Source organism: Coptis chinensis, chromosome 2 (genome assembly GCF_015680905.1).
Source record: "Coptis chinensis isolate HL-2020 chromosome 2, ASM1568090v1, whole genome shotgun sequence".
Taxonomy (NCBI): Eukaryota; Viridiplantae; Streptophyta; class Magnoliopsida; order Ranunculales; family Ranunculaceae; genus Coptis; species Coptis chinensis.
The window spans coordinates 14,928,239-14,952,599 of record NC_141457.1 but is presented as its reverse complement, the minus strand read 5'-3'; the positions used below and the strand labels follow the sequence as shown (position 1 = coordinate 14,952,599).

The window sequence follows — 24,361 nt, the reverse complement described above, 5'->3', positions numbered from 1 at the left end:
TGAAAAAAAAAACAATCTTCGGCACCATGGCACATTTCTTCACCAATAACACATTTTCCTTTTTCAATTCATTGTTGAGCATTTTTTGTTCTTCAATTCTCCTCAAAAGTTCAAATTCCATTCTATGTAAACGACCAAATTCAAGCCGGTATTGCTCATTACTTGTCTGCAATGTCCTAATCCGATTATGTAAATCAGCCAATTGGTTGGGCTGAACAGTTCTATTAGGATCAAGATCAACCCACCCAAAAATACCACAAACCCTAATGGCACACCCATAAAATCTTCTTCCTGGGTTTTGTTGGGTGTTGGAAACTTTTACAATAACTTGATACCCACATTCACAAATCGTACGAGAATTAACGCTAGTATTAACTGAGCTGGAAGACATAATAAGAGAGAGGGCAAAGAGAAATGAGAAGAGAAAATTTAAGTCTTTGGAGTGTTTGGGGTGTTTGCAACTAACCCTAGTTTGTCATAATAAAGAGAAAATGGAGGGAAAAAGTTGTAACCAAGGGAAAAGAGGGAAGATGAGTTTCTTTGGTTAAGTCCGGGTTTTATTTTTTATCTCGCCCTTTTATTTCAAATCTCAATTTCATCAAACATCTTAAATTTCGATTTCACTATAATTTCGGATTTTAGTTGATATTTCAAGAGTTGGTGTGTTGAAATGTTATGTGGATTTCTCAAGATTAAAACTAATGCCACATAAGCAAATTTAGATTTGGGGAAAATTTTAACGACCACGCCAAAGACGCCATCCAATTAATTTGACGGTTTGACTAAATTGAAATGTTTTGAAAGTACAATGTTTATTTGAATAAAAAAAAAATACAGTGTCTGTTTTGAAACCAACTGCAAAGTTTGATGTATTTTTTGGTCATTTTCTCTTTTCTTATTTAAGAAGAAAGATTATTTAGTTTTAGAAAATAGTCTGGATTCGACAAGGAAACTGACAAAATTTAGAACATCGAATTCATAAAAATATTGGCCTAAATAGTTTTAGCAATAATCATTGTCAATGTACTCGTTCAGGCCAATGAATTATTTCATACTTGCTCCATAGTTTTATTCGATCCATTAGTTCATAATTTCATAATATGTTTTCCCAACTCCCAAGTTCAGAATAAGTTAGGTTTTTTTCTTGAAACCAAAAAGTTCTATGTAATTTTATTATACATTAGGTCGAAGCTCTCATCGCTTTAAAAGTAGTGTTAAAAGTCGATAAAGTAAAGTTAAAGTCAATAAAGTTAAATTTAGTTTAAAGTTTAAAGTGAGAGCTAAAGTCAACATATTTTTTTTCTATTTATTTTACTCTCTTTACTTCAGACAAATTTTAAAGTAAAAATAGAAGATAAAAAAAATATGTCGAAACTTTATCGACTTTAAATTTATTTTAAATTTACTTTATCGACTTTTAACTCTTTACTTTATCAATTTTAACACTACTTTTAAAGGGATAGAGAGCCATTGGACTCAGCCTAAAGCCCAAGGCCAAGTCGGAAAGTTTCGTAAAATAATCCAACGTCTCGTGATCTGTAGTAACCGGTTTTCTAACAAGATCGAATTCCTTGTAGCCCAAGAAAACTTTCTTCTATATAAATACGCTGCGTCCAAGAAAACCAACCATTATACCCTAAAACCTAATAACCATGTCTTCTTCTATTCAACTCTTAGCCCCCCAGAACTAGTCAATGGAATCCACCCTTCTTCATGATTTCATGGATTTGATGGTGGAAAACTTCAACAAGACTAAACACGCAGTAAATCCACGTAAGGGCTATACTGAAAACAACTCTCCTACTTTCAAGTCTACTGGTAACCCTTGTTTAGATTTCTTTTTTCATGTAGTACCCGAGTCTCTAACCAAATTATTAGAGTTAGCCTGGAAACACAATGATTTGACAAGTCTTAAGTTAGTATGTCATCTGAGAGGCGTTCGTGGTACTGGGAAGTCGGATAAGGAAGGGTTTTATACTGCGGCGTTATGGCTACATAAGCATCACCCTAAGACTCTTGCGTGCAATGTGAAGTGGATAGAGGAGTTTGGATATTTTAAGGATTTACCGGAACTTCTTTATCGTCTTCTTGAAGGTTCTGATGTTAGGGAATTTAGAAAAGAAGAGTTCCTGAAGAAAAAGAAGCCAAGGGCGCTAAAAAGAGGTGTACGAAGAGGAAGAGGAAATACTGATCGATTGCAATCCGAAGCGAAGAAGAAAGTTTGAACTATCTAGAGAGAAGAGACTTGTTAATGAGATGAAGAAGGCGGAAATTGAGAAGAAATCAGCTAGAGATTTGAGAAAAGAGAATGGAGTTAAGAAGGCAAGAAAAGCTATGGATAGATACTCTAGAGATCCTGATTTCAGATTCTTGCATGATCAAATCTCACAAGTCTTTGCAGATGAACTTGTTTCTGATATGAAATCCATGAAGGCTAATCAGTTTGGTAACATCAGCTTGGCTTCCAAGTGGTGTCCATCTTTAGATTCTGCTTTTGATAAGACAACTCTTCTATGTGAAAGCATTGCAAGGAAAGTTTTTCCCCAAAATTTGTATCCAGAATATGAAGGAGTAGAAGAAGCTCATTATGCTTATAGAATTAGAGATCGTTTCAGAAAAGAAGTTCTTGTTCCTCTTAGACGAATACTAGAACTGCCAGAGCTTTACATGAGTTCCAAAAGATGGAATGTGCTTCCATACAGCCGAGTCCCATCTGTAGCAATGACTCATTACAAGAAGCATTTTCTGAAACATGATGAAGTTAGGTTCAATGAATTCCTAGGAAAGGTTGAGAAAGGAGAAGCCAAGATTGCTGCTGGAGCATTGCTTCCCCATGAGATTATAAAGAGTTTAACCGACGGGGAACAAGATGCTGGTCAAGTCGCAGAGCTGCAGTGGAAGAGAATGGTGAGTGATCTCTCTGAAAAAGGGAAACTGAAGAATTGTATTGCGGTCTGCGATGTTTCTGGTAGCATGGATGGTACTCCAATGGAGGTCTGTGTAGCGCTCGGTCTATTACTCTCAGAGCTGAGTGAACATCCATGGAATGGCAAGGTAATAACCTTTAGTGCGAAACCACAGCTCCATAAGATTGAAGGAAACGACTTGCACTCCAAGACAGACAGTTTATTCGACGAATGGAATGGGGAATGAACACAAATTTCCAGAAAGTATTCGACATGATTTTGCAAGTTGCCCTTGCTGGGAACTTAGATAAAGACAAGATGATAAAGAAAGTGTTTGTTTTCAGCGACATGGAATTCGATCAGGCTAGTGGTGGGAATGGATACTCCACATACAACTACAGCATGAGTGAGAGCTCAGATGAGAGCAGTGATTCTGAATCTGAAAGCAGTGATTCTGATTCTGAAGGAGGTGAACAGAACACTAAAGAAGGAAAATGGAACACAGACTATAGAGTGATAGAAAATAAATTTACGGGTAATGGATATGCAGTTCCAGAGATAGTATTCTGGAATCTTCGAGACTCGAATGCAACTCCTGTAACGAGTGATCACAAGGGTGTTGCTCTGGTTAGTGGATATTCAAAGAATCTTATGAAATTGTTCATCGAAGAGGAAGAGGTTCCAGGCCCGGAGGCTGTGATGGAACTGGCTCTCAATGGCCCAGAATACATTGGAGGGATAAATTGCTTCGTGTGAGGAAAAAAAAAAGGCAAAAAGAAGAACAAAACCAAAAAAATAGAAAAAATAAATAAATAAAAAATGACTGGGCCTTTTAATCTGCAATTATGCGAATAGGTATTGAATTCCATGTATGATTTAAGTTTCCAGTAGTCAATAACTCAATTGATATCTCTCATGTCACACTGATGAATAAATAATATTTTTTGTTTCTTCAGCTACTTTCTGTTCTAATTTAATTTTAGAACATACTTGTATATCGTTTGAAGTCTCTACTGTGTAATCTACTAGTTGGAAAAAGAGAGAGAAACCGGCCAATACAGAATACAAATAATTGTATTCTTACGAACGCCATTCAGTATTTTCTTTGATATCTCTGTTTATCTCCTATTCACGCTCCAGTGTACTACTGTTACAATGTCACGTAAAAAATAGAAATTCTATAATATTATTACTCTGTAATAAGCACTTAACGTTGTCAAGAAATTTTCAATCAGCAATCAGATGCAAAATTAATTTATTGCACAGAAGTGGCTAGAATACCAGAGCATTATTAAGTCTCAACTTGCAATGCTCACACTTTCTTTAGCTTAGCTATGAAGAGCTAGCCCAAAAAGTACGCATTCACAAGCTAGACGGATTCTCGTATTTGGTACTAAATAACCTAGATGAAAGTCTGAGGCAACTAAAAACAGGTAATTGCACTTTCATGTATTCTGCCAAATTACAAGCAAACAGAGTTACATGGTATCATGATTTCAACATTCAGCCAATAAAATTCATGCCTTCGCTCCCCCAGAGTTAAACAAGATCCTCATCAGAAACAAAATGTGCAAAAAGGAACAAACAAAATTTCAACTTACCAAATGTAAAAAAAAACACTTGGATAAGTTGCCCAGTTGACAAAAAGACAGAATTCAACACAACGTAGCATTGACAGATCTTTTCAGTGATTCTCAGCAGTATTGAGAACTCAACAACCACACATTTTCTGGTTTGGGAACCGATAACAGAACTGTACACCCAGTTAACTATTTACAGCTTTCGCAAGAAAAGGTAAGAGTTGCCTGATAAAACGTATCAGCAATCACATCATCAGTTTCAAAACGCCAGTAGCAGATTTACAAATCCATCCCTTTACTGTTCATCAAAGTCCAAACTATGTCACTGTCGTCCTTGTGTCCTCTCTAAAAGAAGAACAAACAGAAATATCACTTCTGTTAAACACAAATACGAACCAAAACAGAAGTATGTCAAAGGACACAAAGAATAATTAGATCAACAAAAAAAGGGGAAAATTGCACAAGACTGTCTTACCCAGGTAATATCAATAAACACAACAATTCTCAAAGAAGTCTTCGGCATAAAAACTCTTCTAGCAAACTCCCGTACGATATGATCATTTACCTGTAAAGAGAAATAAAAATGAAAATTTTTCGCCATTTACACCCAAACAGTAAATAACTAAATGACATCAACAGAGTCAATTAAGAGAGCTTTCCATTAATGCTTTTACTAACCTTCTGTACACATCCTTCACATCCTCCTGAAGCGGAGGGCTTTCCCAAAACTCATCACCGCTGTTCCTCAAATTGACCTTTTCCATTTCAAAGTTCGGATTACCAGAGAACTCATTCCATTCAAACCACAATTTTGAAGTTAACTCTTTTCGCAAGCTCGTATGATGGTTTGCCTCCTCTGGAGAATCAGACGCCACTAAGCGGTAAATAAAAACTTTTCTTGCTTGACCAGGTCGGAATGCACGCCCAATTGCTTGGCGGGTGACTGATGGATTTAGATGCACATCCATAATCAAGATGCGAGACGCCCCAACAAGCGAAATTCCCTCACCACATGCTTGAATTGACCCAAAGAAAATCCTGGCATCAGAGGAGCTGTTGAAACGTTCCATAGACTCCTCTCTCTCCTCAGGGCTGGAGTCACCACTGATCATGAAGATCTCTTTGCCAACCCTCCAACCCTTGGTGCGAACGACCAACCGTTCCAAGAACTTCATTGGAAGGAGATACTTGCAGAACACAAGCAGCTTTTCCCCAGAAGATTCACAGAGTCCCAATATGTTAACGAAAAACTTGGCCTTCACTCCGTCTCTAACATCAAGTTTCATTAACAACTTATCCAACTTCTCGTCATTAACTCTGCAGCCCTTGTCACCAACAGCTGGACCCTCAGAGATTTCTTTTAACATAGGATGCAGAGAAACAGCAGATCCAATGGCCGTTCTCTTGAACTGCTCCACTTTCTTCAAACTGTCTATAATGCGTCTCTGTTGTGGACTGAGATTGAGTAGGACTGTAAAATCAACCAGACCGGGAAGTTCCTCTAAAAAATCTCCTTTGTAATAGTGGAGAACATTGCTTGTCATTTCCCGCAGGTCTTGTCTGACTGTAACTTTTCTTCTAAGGTTATCATCATTCTGCAAAGTGTCCTCAACCGTGTCAAAGAACAATGCATCTGCACCAGCTTTCACTTGCCTCCTCCCACTAGAAATCTGTACTCTACTCATCACACGCCTTTTAATAATCTGAGAAGTATCAGACTTCAAGAACTTGGGGCGGACAAGATTTAGGATGTTGAATACTTCTTTCACATGGTTCTGAAACAAGGTCCCCGACAATACAACTTTCCTAGGTGTCTGAACTTTCGCAAGTGACCTTAAGACATCTGTTTCCTCATTTCTAGGAGTGTGGCCTTCATCACAAATCAAAATTGAAGGAACCTGCAGAAGTATATCATGACACGCCACTGCGCTTCCGCTACTTTCACTCTTACTCACAATACTAGCAAACTGTGAGTACCCTAAGAACAATATCCCCTTGTGCTCAACCCATTCTTTCAAGACCATTAACTGTTCCTCCCGACTCAATGCATTGGAAGAATAAAAATCATATAAAGGAAAGTCTTCTACTTGCCATATTGCAAACTCTTTCTTCCATGTAGCCAAAATGCCTTTCGGTAATACAACCAGTGGTCTAGCCTGTGGATACTTAGCTAAAAAGCTTTGAATGAAACTGATCAACATAAACGTCTTACCAGATCCTGGAGCATGTGCGAGGATGCAACCACATGGGTTATCAGATATCAAATTCCTAACCAAGAAATTGAACCCCTCAAGCTGATGCACTTTCATCTGCTTCATGTGCCTCGGATGCACAGATATATCAAACTTTGCGAGATCATGAGAACTATTAACTCCAGGAAAGGGAGAAGCGCCACATTCTTCTCTTTCCTTTGTACTCTGAGGTTCAGACATGTAAGTCCGCGTGGTCTTTGAAACCTGATAAATGGAGATGCAAGCGTCAGTATACCAGAATATCCACTCAGAAATCATTTTCCCAACTTATGAATAAAGTTTTTGAGTCCATGAGACATACTAAACCAAATGTTTAAGCTAATGAATAAGCAACTGTAATTTCAAACCTTTCCCCACTGGAAGTCAAATATAGTGTCAATGCTCTTTCTGATAACACCGCAGACCCGACAAACATACCCCAGATCATCCTTGAGAACAAAGGAATGGCCACATTCTTTTTCTTCATTTACATTGTTTTCAACAGTGTCTCCTGTAGCATCCTGGAAAAAAGGAAATTCAAATATGAATTGATTAGACGACACAGTCGACATACAAACCGATTCTTAAGCACCGAAAATTTCCAGCATAACATAGTTGGTGGTGCAGAGGATTTACTATTTTTCCTTTTTTTCCGTTTTTTCATTTTTTTTCCGTTGTGTGTTTCTTTGCTTTTCTGTTTCTGTAGTACGGATTTACTAGGAGTTCCTTTTGGTTGCTTTGAGTGTTTTTTGTTTTCAATTGCTGGATGCATATGGGTTCTAGGTCTTTTGGTCCGACTAAATTACTCTCTAGCTAATTTTGGAGTTTTGATGTAATTCTCACTATTATATCAATATATCGAGTTCATCCGATAAATAATTAAATAGATAAATAGACGAAAATGCTCCTCTGGATGATCAATTGTCCCCATTCTCCTAACATCTGGAGCAGAACACCTTTTCTTTTTCTCAGAAAAAAGAAAATATATTTATGAAAGCAAAGTTAGCCAAAAAAAAACCCTACAAAAGTACAAATATATAAGAACAATACGACCAAAATATCAAATCCAGACACAGCACACACCCCATATGTGAAAGCAACAAACAGTTTTATCTAGCTAGAAACTGTTTATAGGGAAGTTTCTAAACTCCTCAAAAACTTTATACCAATGAAGGCCTTGATAGATAGAATAATCTCCTCCTTTATCGCAGATCCCTCAAAAGTGTCGTCAGCTCCACTCAAGCCATATACCACATAGGAAAATGGCAGAAGACTCCATAATCAGTTACTAGAAGAAGTGAGAAGTTAAAATCCCAAGTACACAGCAAGATCAACACCCGACTAGGAAATTCTCAAGAGACTTCAATTCGCAGTAGGGCTGACCAAAAGCAGTAATCAAAGAAAAAGGAAACCACAACAAAACATGATTCATCGACTTTCCATTCCTCCCACAAAATTGACAATAGTTTACTATGATCATTTTCCACTTCTTGAGGTTATCAACGATAAGAATCCACTCTAAAGATGTGCACCATGGCAAAAAAGATGTTTTTGGAATTCCAAAAAGTAGGACCGTGAAAGATAGGAATGGGATACAAGGATTACGGTTAGAAAAGGACATCCAAGAATAAGTATGAAAGTAAAAAGACTCGGTAGAGAAGAAATCATTTTTATTTGGATACCACACCCTCCTATCACAAAAGGCAGTGCATCAAGCTTTGCCATACGAGAAGCTAAAGCATAGATTTTCCCGAATTATTTGAAGACATACACCATCCTAGGATCCAAGATATGCCACCCTCAGATCTAAACATACAACCGATGACAGTGTTTAAATTCAGACAAGCTGAACAGAGAAGGAAACTCCGAATACAGTACATATGTTCCATTATTCCATATGTTCAGCAATCCAGTAGAACAGAATTCTACAATGACAAACTACGAATAACAATGTCAGAAGCCACAGCATTTCCTATCTTTATAGTAATTTGATGCAGGAGTATATTAAAGGATAATGTCATGGCTATCACTGTGTTAGATTGATTGGTTTCCTTCTTATTAAGTTTAGTTTCAGTTACTAGGTGCCTCCTTGTCTTAGAAATAAGATATTACTATGTTACTATTTAATTTTTCCTAAATTAATTAGGTCTAGGACCGAGTTATTCCAATTTGGAAACAGTAAAATTATATTATTGCTAATGAAAAAGAAAATTTGGAAAGAAAAAGAGTACGTCCTTAATTAGTTTGGCCTTCTCTCACACCTCTTTATATAGGAAAACACAAGGGTTTACATCATAGAAGCATTAATATACATTAGGGTAGTGGGGTGGGGGGTAATGTCCCTTCGAACTCTAAGTCCAGATACCAATCAGAATTAGGAACATGTTCTGCTACTTAAAAGGCGTGTCAGTCTCTTTGAGTCTCCGAATATATATCCTGCAGCAGGGCTCCTTTATCATGTACCATGAAGATCCACTTTACACAAATCATATTGAAGGGTAGCACACAAGGATATTAAAAAGATAATACATCGTTCATATATATGAACAGTGGAGACAGCCAAAAGGATCAAAAATAAAGATTACTAAACAACAGCATAACGTTACCCCAATTTCCTAAGGTCTGAAAAATAAGAGTACCGGGTAGATATACCTTAGAGCATTCCAATGCTAGTGACATTTCCCTCCATATGTCTCCGAGACCATCATCTGGATCGCTTTGAGGACTTCTTTCATGATTCAATTTATTACCCTGCACACCTACATATAATCCTTTATCCTTTTCTGGTTCAGCTTCATCATTCAGAGTTTTTTGTTCTTCCCTTGTGACTTTACTTTCCCGAATATCTGTGCCCTGAAATTGATTATGCATCAATCAATTTACTGTAACAAGAAACTAACAAAACAATATACCATCATTTCTTATGGAATGGAAGTCAACAGAGAGAGTGAAAGAGTTGTGAAAATTTCCAAGGCTAAAAGAGAACATATAAAGTTAAACGTTAAATTTAGGGCAGTTTTGGAAAGAAAGAATGAGAAAAGAAGCAAAGACTTAAATTGTATTCACCTTATACTTTAGGAGGGAAATGAATTTTTGGGTATCCAACTTTAGCCCAATTCACACAATGGGCATCCAACTTGTTAATCTTAACACTGTAAGCATTCCGTCTAAATTAGGTAACAGAATGAATAGTTTATTATTCTTTTCAACGATATATTAAAACACTTTATTTCCAGCATGGCAGTATGTTGTGGTCATCACTAGGGCTGTCAATGGATCGGTTTAGGTCGGAGTCTAGAAAATCTGAACTCGAAACCGAACCGATAAGATCTATTACAAACCGAAACAGAAACCGAACTGAAAACTATAAAATCAATTAAATCCTAAATTAAATCGATTAATTTCAACCACACAATTGATAAACATATACAAAATTAATCATAAATACTACTAAAATGTCATTTTATTGGTTCAGGTTCATATCGGTTCGGTGGAGGGCAAACCCAAAACCAAACCAATATCTTATCGGTTCGGTTTCGGGTCGGTGGAGTGCAAACCAAATTACCAAAACCCAAACCATTTTTTATCGGTTTGATTCGGGTCGGTTATCGGGTTATCGAACCCCATTGACAACCCTAGTCATCACATCTAAATTTGATACGAAAATTTAGCATGTGTCTTCATCTCGATCATCCAAATAGAAGAAATCAACGGTTCTCACTTATCTTGCTCACCATGTTAGAACTTAAGCAAGATTCATAATAATAATCCAGTTCATTTGTGTGTGGTTATAGACCATATGTTTACCAAGTTATAATAAATTTGCATTAATATAGGAGTTAAGCATTAATGTAGTGGTTCCAAACCTTGGCTTCAAACCTTGTGTTAGCCACTTGAGAATATTTGGCAGCATTGTCTACTCTCACATTCCGGATGAGACAAGAAAGAAGTTGGATGACAAGTCAGAGAAATGCATCCTGATTGGATACAGTGATAAGGCCAAAGCATACAAGTTAGCAAACCCGGTAACTAACAAAGTCATTGTTAGTCGAGATGTGACATTCCATGAAGAAGAATCATGGAGCTGGAAGGAAGGTGAAAAGCATAATGCAGTTTTGCACAAAGTAGAGCCAAAAAAACAATTAAGCAAAGAGATGTTACGACTCCTCAACCTTCTACAAGTTCTTAATTTTCACCTCCACCAACTCCAATGTTGCCATCTTCGTCATCGGACGATGAGCATCCTGAGAACACAGAAGAACAGGGAGAAGAAATAATGCGAAGGAGGACCAACTGTCCACATCAGCCATCCAAGAGGTATCTATCAAGTGAATATATTATGATTACTAATGGTGGTGTGAGTTTTGCTTTGTTCGTTAGTTACCAATCCAATTACCTTTAAAGAGGCCAGAAAAGATCAAAGCTGGATCAAGGCTATTAACCAAGAGACTGAGTCCATTGCGAAAAATAAGTCTTGGGAGTTAGTTAAACTTCCAAAAGGAAGGAAGACCATTGCCATAAACTGGGTCTACAAGACCAAGTTGAATGCAGATAGTTGTGTTGAAAAGTACAAACGTCGATTAGTAGCCAAGGGCTACAAGCAAAAGCAAGGAATTGACTACAAGGAAGTCTTTGACTACGTTACACGTTTTGCTACGATCCGTATGGTGTTAGCGCTACCCGCTAAGAATCGATGGAAAATCTATTAGATGAAAGTGAAGTCAGCATTTTTGCATGGTGTTTTGTAAGAATATGTTTATGTTGATCAACCTCCCGATTATGTGAAGAAAAATGAAGAAGCTAATGTGTGCCGATTGAAGAAAGTTTTGTATAGACTGAAGCAAGCACTAAGGTCTTGGTATAGTGAAATTGACAAGTACTTTAAAGAGAATGGGTTTCTCAAATGCCTATATGAACACACACTCTACACCAAGAAAGATTCACATGGAGACATCCTCATTGCTTGCAAATATGTCGATTATTTGATTTTCACTAGCAATGGTGTTTGCATGTTTAAAGATTTTGTCCATGACACAAAAGTTTGAGATGATAGGCTTGGGTCTACTTCATTTCTTCCTCGTAATTGAAGTAGAACAATATGAAGATGGTATTTCTATTTCTCATAACAAAAATGCCAAATAACTATTGGAAAAGTTTAGAATTATACCAACGAAAGTTGGTTTGAAGATGAGTAAAAGTGATGGAAAGTTAATGGTCGATCCAACACTTCATCGAAGTCTTGTTGAAGATCTTATGTATCTAACCACAACAATACCGGATCTCACACATTCTATAAGTTTCTTAGTCCATTCACGGTGGCCCCTAGAGATGTTCATTGGGAGTTCGGGAACAAAATTTTGAGATTGGTGTTTACCTTTACAGAACCCATAGGTGTAACCTTTCCCTGAAGACTAGAATTGAAAATTGAAGCGTCTAAGGCTGCATCAACCGAGGATGCACGACAAAAAGAATTGTTCTATTTTCAAACTTCACCTTCAGCAAGCGTAGTTTATTTCAATAATAATTTTTATTTCTATCCCAGATCATGTGCCTTTCTCGTAAGACTGAGAGCAATAAGCCATGGTCTCCATTACTTTAGAGTTGAAAATTCAAAATTGGTTGGATATTGCAATAGTGATTGGGGCGGAAATGTTGATGATTGCAATAGCACATCCGGTTATGTCTTTAACATAGGATCAAGTGTGATCTCGTGGTCTTTAAAGAAGCAACAAGTTGTGCTCTCTCTACAGCAGAGTCTGAGTATATTGCTCTTGCTACTGCCGGTTGTCAAGCTAGGTGGCTGAGATGGATTCTGGAGGAATTGAACTTGAAAGCAAGGAGAAGCTACGAAACTATTTTGCGACAAAAAAGCTGCAATTTCCCTCTCCAAGAATCCAATGTTTCATGGAAGAAGCACGCACAAAATGATCAAATATCACTTCACTCACGAGTTACTGCAAGCGAAATTGAAGTCTAATACTGCAAGTCTCAAAATCAAATAGTGGATCTGTTCACAAAGTCGTTGAAGAATGATCTATTTGCGAAGAGGAAGACTTTGATGGGAGTGGAAGAAGTTCAACTTAAAAGGGGATGTTAATAGGAGTTGAGCATTAATTGGGGGCTACAATAACAACATATAAATAGGGTATGTAATCACTTTTAAAATCATTGAATTGAATAATCAATTCATTCACTATTAGTAATAACTAGCCTTCAATTGTTTTGTGAGTTTATATTTACAAGAACAAGTTTCTTCTCTTAATCATTTGTTGTTTAATTACCCTTATTGGTAACACACCACCCCATAACCATCCATATCCACCACCATCAATCTCATAATCCCAAAATTAAAATTTGCACTTTAACTAAAAAGGGTAACATAATGAGGTTACAATTAATGTGATGGGGATGAAGAAACATTAGAAAATAAACACAAATTTTGTAGTTTAGTATCATTGGGGTTTGATTTTGTGGGGTTTCTTTCTTATTTTTTATTTTGTGTGTTTTGTATGGCTGGAAAGATAGAAATATAGATAGAATCAAAAGTTTAAAAAGAATTAATGGGGTTGGAGACGGTGGAGTGGTGTTTATATTTAATCACAACCATTAGATGATGACCATTAATATTACAACATGTGTAACCTAAATTATGGCTTTGACAATAAATGTGATTTTTTTTTTTTTTTTTAAATTTTTACAGTGAAACTTAACTTATAATATTTCTTTTTCTTCTAAAAATTGCTTCCATTAGGTATTATGATGGCGGAGAGATTGAATGCCTACAATGTTAAAATCGACAAGTTGGATGCCCAAATTGTTAAGGAAACAGTTGGATGCCCATGTGTGAATCACTGAATTGGGCTAAAGTTGGATGCCTAGAAATTCATTTTTCCCTATTGTTTAGCAAATCATGAAATTGTTCAAATAAAGGGAACACAATATCGTATCAATTCTTTAACAATGTCTGGACATTGTTTTACAAGTTCTCTTCTTTTCCTGCTCCAAACACATCTCTTGGATAAAGATTAAGGATATGACAAAGAAAAGGGTATCTGGTAGCTTGCTGGACAAGCCTTGGAATAAAATTGAACAATTGAATTTTCATCTTAGGACGGGGTTTTAAGGGTTAAATTAGGTTAATTTCTACCAATCAAATAAATAACAAATAAGGAAAAAATATCAAGGGTGCAGGTACAGATGAGGCAGAGAAAACAAATCATCCATTCATACCCTCTCTTGGTTAATATAGGTTTCACGCATTACGCCAAAGAAATAAAATACCCCTAAAACAAACCTTACAGGACAAGACAAAAGATTCCACTCTTGGAAAAGACAAAAGATTCCACTCTTGGAACACATCCGTAAAACACTGAAACCGGATATAGAAAGAAATTACACATAAAAGATAGAGCTTCATAGAGAAGCACCAGATTTGTGGAATGCAAAATTTAGGTGTATATAACTGATATAAAGAAGGCCTATGACCACACCGCTTGGGATTGCCTTGAATTTATAACTTTGGGCCTAAATGGAGGAGCATGACTTGGAATTACTCCATTCATATCAGTGGGTGGTCCAATTACTTATTTGAAAATGTAGAAGGTTTATGCAAAGAACTGTAGATATCCTATCGTCCTCTTCTAGTTGCTCTTGGGATCATGGATGGCTTTGAAGCCTCTCCAAGAGGCGATGATATGGCTGTCTCTCACGCTCTCACCTCAATTTGCAGACAACATAATTTCTTTAGTAGTGTTGTTGATATAAAAAGTTGAATCCTTAATACTTCTCCACGGGTTTGAGTTTGTCGGAGTTGCTACCAATCTGATACACAAGAAAGTCTATTGATTGGAAGACCTTTCATAGTTTCTGTTGCCTTAAAGCCTTTGAAAAGAAAAAGCAAGATTTCCAGAATAAAAACTTCAGAAAGACTTCTTCAAACAAGAAAAGTGGGAATTCAAGTGCCTTTTCATGAGATGAGAAAATACCTTGTTAATGTACCCTCAATACAATTATGCAGTCTTTCTCTCGCACATGCAGTCTGCTCACTCCATTCTAAGTATCATAATGTGTTATTTAATTTTCAGGTTTTCCAATTTCCATTTTAGGGGGTGAGTTTATTTTTTTTAATAAGTAAAAGGACAATAACAACCTAGTGTTTAAGGACCAACTAAAGACCCTGGTACACCCATGTATGCCCCCCAAAAGAGAAAAGATAACAGAATAAAATAGAACCCAGCTGAAGAAAAACCAAAGAAAAGAGGGGGGGGAACCCCTACACCGCCCAAAAGTCACCACCACCGACCCTCCTTCGACCATGTTACAGATTTTTTTTCACTAAAGATTTGTGAATTGCAAGTTTATTAAAATTGTTTAAGAAATATTTGTATGCCTCTAAATAGAATGCCTCCAAGATGGAGAAGGCTAGTCTCAAAGGCGTCTATTGTAAAACTCAATGTCATAATATGAAAAGTTTCACAAAAAATATAAATAAATTTAGAAAAACTAGAAACTGTCATATGGGAAAAATCAAAAATACAAAAAACAAAAAAATTAATGGTTCGTTAATCTTGAAAACCTGACTGCAGTCCATACAGGGAGGCTATAAACATTCATCTACACTGAAACTATGACCTCCAAACTATGTTGAGCCCTCTTACCCACAAAGATAACCCCTTTGCAAGGAAAGTTCCATGACCCCAAGTTACATAATATTAGAATCCCAGATAACGATAAATTAAAAATTGACCGAGTTACAAAATAATAGAAAACTAGGTAACAATAAATGAACTATTAAAGATAATTAATTAATATCTTTTAGAAAAGTACACTTCTTTTTAATCATGGAAAGATGATATATCGATATAATCAAATTCAAATCAACACCTTAAGATATTAGCCAGTACTTAATCTCATAGTCAAGTTGAAAAAATATGGAGCATCGAGTAATTTCTAAACAAGATGACATGCAAGGTAAGAGGGTAGCAAAAAAAAATGTAACTAACCTCAAGGGATCAGAGTGATCTCTCTTCATGATGAAGAACTAAGAAGCAAAAGTAGCAAGCTGAAAATTACTAATGCATAAAAAACTTACTGCGAAATCCGTAGATGGGTTCTCAGCAATTTGCCTCTTTAAGATAACTTCCTCATACTGCCAAGAAGCCTTCTGATTTGCATCAACTGTTTCAGTAATCACACACATATCATTACCATTTTGTCTACCATAACCCTCATCAATGATGTGCCAGAATGAGTAATAAGACCTAACTCAAAGTCAAAGGATATTTGTAACTTACGACCTTGTGGAATTTCAGAACTTAATGTCTCCAGATTGCATGTAGAAGCCTGTGCCATCCCTATCTTCTCTGCACTTTCCTCGTCATCTGAATCAAGAATCACCACTGAACTGTTGTTATGAATCTGACAATCATTTAGAGAGACAATACTCTTATAGCCATGACCTAGCAGCATTTCTTCGGCAGATGATTTGCAGGCTGGTTTTGAATCTTCAACCGCATCAGGACAGATAAGAACACAATCATCATCCAGATCAATAATACCTCCGGATGTGAAATTAATTGTCTTCCCACTCGTAGGTGACTGATGTGAAAAATCTGGATGATGGTTGGAAAGCGCTGGATACAATGAAAATGCAGGCTGCAACATTTGAAACCTTCGCGCACAAAGGTCTTCAATGTCTTTGGTGACACTACCATATATACCAAGATCTAGTTCTTCCATCAGATTCGGTACAGAAAATGGGTCAGAGTGATCTGCAATATCAGGTAGACTTTTGCCTCTCTTGTATTTCAATTTATCATGTAACCCATTGAGCCAGGGGTCATCACTGAATTTCATCCTTTTACGCTGCCAGGAGTTAAGCTCTGTGTGGCACAAATCATAGAAGTAAGAGCATGCAGAAAGTACTAAAAAAGTTTCAAGTTCATCACATAAAAGCATTGTAGTTAAAAAGTGAAGACTCTCAAAGTACAATTTTTTTTTTTTTTTAAATCTGAAGTTGTATCTACATGTATGCATAGAGTTGCACAACTTCAGAAATGTTGACACAAACAAAAGCATGATCGTCGGCACACTTAAAAATCATAATTTACACAGCTATCTCTTGCGATTCTCTATGTGTAAAAATTCCTAGCAAGTATTAGTTAGAGTTCCATACGTCTCTTCTCTGTTCTTCAACTTCAATGCAATTTTGATAGACCTGCTCAACCATTATCTTCATTGATTTAATGTTCAATGTGCAGATTGACATCCGAATTAATATCAACAACACTCTAAAACTACTATAAAAGTATTTTAATGACTGTCTATAAAAACAGTTTTAAATCAGCACTCAGATTTTGGAGTATGGCTTGAACAATTGAATTTAACTTAATATGGAGACCAAAGATGAAGCAGAACTTCCTCGGGTGGAAAGGTAAGCACGTAATCACACCAACAAAACTGAATATGGTCAGTAAAACCTTTGGGTGATGATACCAGAGGTCTGGGGCTCGAATTCCGCCAAGAGTTACTGATCTCATTTAAAAACAGGCTTGCCAATCAAAAATATATATATATATGGTATACACAAAGATATTAGTAGGTTTCATGTGTAATGCTTCTTAAGGCATGGGTAGTCTGGAGATTTTAATTACAAAATATTCACGTATTTGCCACATTGCATCAAGCACATTAAAGACGTGAATATTTTGTAGTAAAAATGTAACTACACCCAAAAGTCAATATAACATTAGCTCCTTTACCCAAGTATGAGTGATCGACTCATGCACCTAAAAATATTAAACATAACATAAAAATACTAACCAGTGGGGCTCACAAAGGGACTACTTCTCTGTGGAACATAACAAGGTCCTTCTCTAGCCATTACTCCTTTATAACAATAATAATAATAATAAAAACAAAGTCAGAAACTTTATTTATATTTTAAGCTAAAATAACAATGGAAAGTAAAAATGTAAGTTGTTAGGAAATTAATATTATTTACCTTTACTTGTTGTTGAGATATTTGAGGAATGTGGGTAGAAAAGAGGGAAAGGAAGAACATCTGAAGAGAAAAAGAGCAGTGGTCAATTAAAAAGACAGGGTTTTGGTGACAAGTGGCGTTTTAGTCTTCGGTCCGTACACTTCGAGAAGACTATTAGTCAACTGATCCTTGAGAGATGTTTTGAACATGGTTTTGATGGGTTGGGCTTTTTTTGGGCTTGCGCTAAAACTCTATCTACCTCTAGTTTTTTCATGCTTATCCATTCACTTAAATCATGTCAGTATTTTTGGGGTTCATAACTTGAAATGAGATCGTGACTCGTGACACGTTGCTAACTGCGCCGTACTGGAAAAATTCTTGTGGAACCATGGCCCATTGATACTGAAGGAGTAAACTGAGCTGATTTGTGCAACTTTTGGGTCTACGCTGTATAGTAAGTGATTACTGATTACTAGCCAATACGTTTGTTAGCTAATTGAAATCAAGCCCAGTAGCGTTTCATTCCATCAAAGAGGCACATACTACACACTATCTGGATCTAGAGCATCAACCAAAGTAAAGTCCTACAATGTGGTTGTACGAACAATAGGCCAAATGACTCCTAAAAATGCTCAATATAATTACTGGCTAGTCAGAATGTGGTGAACTTTGGGTCATGTGCTATTTCTAACCAAACACTCCAGGCTCTAGCAAACCAAATTGCTCAGGGATAAGATCATTTGCATGTAAGACAACGGTTTCATCTGGTCTTTTTTTGCACAACAGAAAGACATTACTCTTCAACGCCGCAGTGTATCCTGAAGCAATGAAGCAAGTACGAACATAGATAGACGCAAGGCCCAAAATATCGATATCGATCAATATATCGGTGTATCCAAAAACCGATATATATCAGATATATCGGATATATCCATTATTTTAGTGACCATTCCAAACTATTTAAAATATCAAAAATATCAGATATATTGGACATATAATATCAGAAATATCGAAAATATATTGGAAATATCGGATTTATATTAAAAAATAGTCAAAAAGTCAACCGATATATATCATAAATATCGGATATATCAATTATATCGCTGATATAAAGTTTTATATCGTAAATTCCGATATATATCGGGAAAAAAGAATTCTATATTCGGTAGATATATATCAGAAATATCGATGTCGGTATACCAAAATACCGATATATATCGGTGATATATCAGATATATCGGCGATATTTTGGTCCATGGATAGACGTGCAGAAATGATGAAGGATGTAGTCGGGATATTTAAGTTGGAAATTACCGTACCTAATCACTCAATACCCAAACAGAAATCAAACTTAAGTTCACAAAAATAATTTCTACCTCAGTCATCAACCAAAAGAATCTGAACCATATTATACACATCGACAGTAACAAGTCTCACAATTTTAACAGTAGAAAATGTTCTAACAAAGTTATGCAAGTAGATGACCTTTTCTAAAAACCAAACCCAGAAACAGGACGACCCACAATGCAAAAGGAACTTTGGATATAAGGAGGAAACCCTAATATGAGCAGTACATCAATCCATAGAGGCAAGTTATGCCTTTGCCTTTCCTGCTTGGAGAGCTTGAATCTTTTGTTGTAGCTTTAAGACCTGCAAAAAAACAAAATTCAACATTATCCACATGTAACTTAGAAAGCCAACTAGTAAATCTGCAACAAAAACAAACAACAAAGTGGGGGGCAACCAAAAGAACAAAGACTACTACTTACTGCATATGCCAAAGTAATTTTATACAAGAATTCCTGCCAAGCTAAGATAGCTTGGGTTGCAACATTGGCATACTGCCTCCAAATAATTTGTAGTGCATATGCGCCCGAAACAGCTTGGGAACCCAGAGTGGAGAAACTTCATAAACATTTGGGACAGAGGAAACAGAAACTCCTATCTAACGGAGGTAGAATAAACTTCAATAAGAGCACCTTCTCTAACTTGCCAGTGTACTATCTTTCACTTCTTACTATTCTTGTGAGTGTTGTAAACTTGTAATAAGCAGTTAAGCACAGAAAACCGACATCTCTTAAACCATACACATCATATGACTGACCTCTATTTCAGTTAATTCGGGACATATATACATTTGCGTCTGCATTATCAGGTTGTGCGTCACTGGGTCCATTAAAGTTATTCCAGCCTAACTGGCGACAATTACACAAAATTCTGGGCTGCGACGAAGATTTGGAAGCTCCAGAACCAAGAGCAGAATATCCAAGAAAATTGGCTATTTACATGCTTTATGGCCACCCTAATTACTCTGGGCACCCGAAAATACAAATTGTACCCAATATTTTTCAGAAGATTCCTCAAAGATCATTTGCAAGGCATATAAGCTTTCAGTACAAATTCATGGAAGAAAACGACAAGGCATATAAGCTTTCAGGACATTCACTTATTTTTCTGAAAGACAAAAGGAATCCATTGGTATAATTTGGAAATCACAACAAGAAGATTACATGTGAATGGTACGCAAGTGGTTGATTCTCCATAGGCCCCAGCCCGCCCAATACGCGTGGTTACCAGAATACCCCACCCAAAGGAAACAACAGTTACAACAAATTACCTACAATCTACTGGTCAATCTCCCACCCTATGTTACATGGACGCGCCATATTTTTAAAAGTAATACGTCTCGGATATGTATCCACGTGTCCGTGCCGGACATGACATGAACACATATTGTAAGTGATATAGCTCAATTTCACCATGTTAGACACTTCGTACCCGTGTCGGATAGGGACACACATATCCATGTCAATGTAACTTAGCTCCCACCCCATATTGGCTACCCAAACTTGTCCCCATAATATAAGAAATTATTTTTATGATATAAATCGGCAGGTTCCTACATGACTGTAATTTGAAGAACCGGTATAAAAGAAGCGACTAAATTCATCCCTGACTGTGAACAATTCTTGGTAACTTTGAAGTTTAAATTGATTACACATCTCGCACTTAACCATTATGTGCATGATTATCAAATTTGTTACCTATGGAACCTTTCTTTCATCATATCATATTAGTTATATACACCCATATGCATGAACAATAACCAGGTTATGTACAAGATCAAAATATATGTCGACTGGAAAGGCCATACATCATAAGAGTCCAATTGCATGGCAGTAATAACATGTAACACAAACTTATCAGGAAATGTCAAATTGCAGCATAATGCTACCAGTTTCAACCGAAACCCCTCAGGAGCAGGACAAGGTAAAAACATAAACGAAGCCACCTCAGCTTGACACTCCGACAACATGGAGTAACATTAATGAAAACTCTAGCCAATAAGCTATCCAGGGCTGGCAGGTTGAATTCCATATTTCTCAATAAGAAATACTTATCATACAAGAAAGAAATATGAAAAACAATGAAAAGTATGCTAGAATAGATCGAACAATAAACCAAATGTTTAAGACAGGTATGATTTACGCAACGAAATGACAGGATGAGCAAGCGCAGTAACAGTTATAACACGAGATCATGACTTGCCCGCTTAAAATAAAGTTTTTTTTATTATTTTGAGTTCCTGCAATAATGCAGGTTACCAACTGCACACTTTGTAAGTGATCTAGCAGTGGCAACTACACATACACGAGTAATGTTAAACTTCAACTCAAATAGAGTAGCTACGGTTTCAACTTAATAAAACCAACCCTACTGTATTTTGGAAAGGCCCGCACTTTGTTTACAGGAAAATTACTTCATTAGTTGGTTGCAATTTATTCGTAGGTTTTTCTTGGATGTCTCATGAGATAAGTGACCTCCTTGGAATTGAAAACACTGCTATTTGTCTTACAATCTGAGAGTTGTCACCCTTTACCATATAGGCAGGGAGTGCTTTTGTAAATGTTAGAAGCGAAGTATGAAACACCTACTAAAAGAAGCTCGAGCTTTTCATTCTCTCTTATCCAAAGTGAGTTTAGAAACCAACTTGCTATTAAGTATACAGGACGTACTTAACTGATCTTAGATCAAGTTGCATTCAGTGATTTCAGTCTTTGTATATCAACCTATAGGAGTGAACTTAATTCTTACTTTATTTTCTTCCCCTCAATGGCATGTTAGTTCTTGTCTAAGATTATTAACAAACTAGTAGGTCATTCAAAACTACTTGAAAATTAGTATGTTAAAAAGCCCCTGTTTCATGGACTAGCATAATCACATGCCAACGACTGTCATTTGCAATTTAACTAAAACATACCACTAAAATGCTAAAGAAATCCTGTAACACCTTTCAATTATTAACAAAGAATGCCAATGAAGCACTAACCGATTCTTTCTTCGAATTATGTTGCCCTTCCATATCTTGCAACGCCCCTTCAAGACGCTTCCTACATACACAAAAAAAAAAAAAAAAAAAAAACCCAAACTCAATATCCATAAAATCATAATACTAGTATATGTAAAATATATTAATGAATATATAAAACATAAATAAACATACAGTTCCGCCGTAATGTACTCGATTCGTTTCCGAACATTAGCATTAGCCTCCATAACATCTTGTTTAACTAAAACAGGACCAATCAATTTATAAACATTTGCATCCTCCTTCACCAAATCCAACTCCTACCCCAAAACAAAACAAACACCGTCATTATTCACTGCCTCATATTTTAACATTATAAGTAAAAAAAACATATATATATACCTTGAGGACTATCTCATTTTCACCTAGTTGGATTGTGTACTTCTTTCTCACTTCATGGTTCTTTGATATATCTAAAAAACAAAACACACGTGTCAGTTGTTAGTGTAGTTTTGTTTATAAGGTTTTATAAGGAAATTACCTTTTTGGAGTTTGTTGACATCGTTGGCTTTGTTTTCTAGCTCCCGCTGTAGTTCGCGTAAGGCACCAGCCATTTTCTTCTTTTTTTTATCCGGCAGAGGAAGCAAGTGAAAAGCGGTTTGGTTGGATATAGCCGGGTTGATTACTATGTGTCATGGGCTGGAGGCCCAACAGCCCATTATGTAGCAAGGGCCTAGGCAGTAGCATCTACTAGCAGTGTTCTAAAAAACGCTAGGCGGTAGTCGGGCGGTGGGAGAGCGCCTAGTGCCTAGGCCTTCTAGGTAGTGCCTAGACGGGCTAGGCGCTAGGCGGTTTTTTTTTCCTAATATATATAGTAATATACACATATACTACAAGAAATAAAGAAAATCATTTACCATAATTTAAAAAATAAACACAAACAAAAATACTTATTATAAAAATGTGTAATAGTTGAAGAATATTGATTTTATATAAAAACATACTCTTTGTTATAGTGACATAATTTACATTAGACTTAAGTATTTTAAACTCATTTAAATCTTAAGCCTACACAGGCCTTTATTTTTCGACATTTAATCATTCAAAAAAAAAAAAAAAAAAAAAAACCGCCTAGAGGACCGCCTAGACCCATTTAGAGACCGCTTAGCCCGCCTAATCGGTCCGCTTAGTCAGTTTACCGATTTTTAAACGACTAGGGCCTAGGCGAGTCGGTTGGGCACCGCCTAGCGCCTAGAGACCGCCTAGGCGGCCGCCTAGACCGATTTTTAGAACAGTGTCTACTAGCTACACACTTTAACTCAACTAGTTTTGAGCACGTGGCTACGCCACTCTGCCACAATTTGCACTGACCAATTTTTCAAAAAAATTCTCAATACATTTTTGCCCCTAAAACATAACAAATATTAAAATAATATAAAAACAATTATATTTTGTAATTGAAGATGTAAAATAGGGACAGAATCGTCCAATAGTTTGTATTGATAGAGACATCTCAATCAAAAAGTTGGCCACGCCATCAATACAGTAAGTTTCATTTTTTACCTCTTAGCCCCTAAATAAAACAACTATTACATTTATATTTAGCTGACTTTCTTGTATTTTAAAATAGAAATTGAGGGTAAAATCGTCTGAATTGGTGCGAACGGAATTTGCCACGGCAAATGGCTCGCTTGCCCACGCCTCATTACAGAGTAGAATAAATAGTGCACTACTTACATAATACTAGTTTTCGAACCCGTCTTACGAACGGGTGTCATTATATTAAATTATTCTAAAAAATATTTGAACTATGTAGATAGATCCATTTATGAGATATGAATATTACATTGGTCATTCATCCAAATTTCTTGCAACATGAAAATCACACTCCAGAAAATAATAATAATAATAATAATAACGCACTTTTATAAAAACCCTTCGAGTTCTTTTTGTTGTTTAATAATAGAAATTTGATAAAAAATTTGTGTGAGAATGTCTAATGAGGCGAAATTCATATTGAATATACTTGAATAGCAAGTCATTCCCAATCATATACTTGTTGAGACATTTCCACTACACATAAAACAACAATGTTTTGAGGTTAGTTCAATGCATTAGCATTTAGTTTCTGATTTTCCGTTAAATATTGTTTGAGATCAGTTCATTGTATTTGTATCCAGTTTTTTATTTTCTGTTAATTCATCTTTGATGTTAGTTTAATGTAATTACATCCAGTTTCTGATTTCCCGTTTTTCAATTTTTGTTAATTATTCTTTAAGGTTACTTCCATGAATTTGCACTTAGTTTTGGATTGCACGTTAATAACTTTATAAGGTTAGATCAATGCATTTGCA

General features: G+C 36.2%; 3 protein-coding genes across 4 annotated transcripts; 1 reads left to right on the top strand and 2 right to left on the bottom strand.

The window, feature by feature from the left end:
- The first annotated feature begins 1,487 nt into the window (after positions 1 to 1,487).
- LOC147515056 (uncharacterized) lies at positions 1,488 to 3,823 on the top strand. Its single transcript, XM_086594436.1, is given in 3 exon segments — positions 1,488 to 2,197; positions 2,199 to 3,120; positions 3,123 to 3,823. Coding segments are annotated over 3 exon segments (1,965 nt in total). The 5' UTR covers positions 1,488 to 1,694; the 3' UTR covers positions 3,663 to 3,823.
- A 507-nt stretch (positions 3,824 to 4,330) lies between these two features.
- Positions 4,331 to 17,858, bottom strand: LOC147515055 (protein CHROMATIN REMODELING 35-like). Of its 2 annotated transcripts, none has more exons than XM_086585884.1 (9): positions 17,720 to 17,858; positions 17,539 to 17,604; positions 16,011 to 16,598; positions 15,809 to 15,894; positions 9,370 to 9,570; positions 7,086 to 7,238; positions 5,165 to 6,942; positions 4,962 to 5,051; positions 4,331 to 4,831 (listed from the first exon to the last, which is right to left on the bottom strand). In XM_086585884.1, the coding sequence occupies exons 2-8, from the start codon at positions 17,597 to 17,599 to the stop codon at positions 5,048 to 5,050; spliced, it is 2,871 nt and encodes a 956-aa protein (XP_086442010.1). In that variant the 5' UTR covers positions 17,600 to 17,604; positions 17,720 to 17,858; the 3' UTR covers positions 4,331 to 4,831; positions 4,962 to 5,047. The 2 variants fall into 2 exon arrangements, with proteins under 2 accessions (XP_086442010.1, XP_086442012.1); XM_086585886.1 differs by having other exon boundaries at positions 16,014 to 16,598.
- Positions 17,859 to 19,082: 1,224 nt separating this feature from the next.
- On the bottom strand, positions 19,083 to 22,681 carry PFD6 (prefoldin 6). The gene is made up of 5 exons (XM_086585879.1): positions 22,549 to 22,681; positions 22,410 to 22,480; positions 22,203 to 22,327; positions 22,029 to 22,089; positions 19,083 to 19,348 (listed from the first exon to the last, which is right to left on the bottom strand). Exons 1-5 carry the CDS (start codon positions 22,619 to 22,621, stop codon positions 19,292 to 19,294), a joined length of 387 nt encoding a protein of 128 aa, XP_086442005.1. The 5' UTR covers positions 22,622 to 22,681; the 3' UTR covers positions 19,083 to 19,291.
- Between the last annotated feature and the right edge of the window lie 1,680 nt (positions 22,682 to 24,361).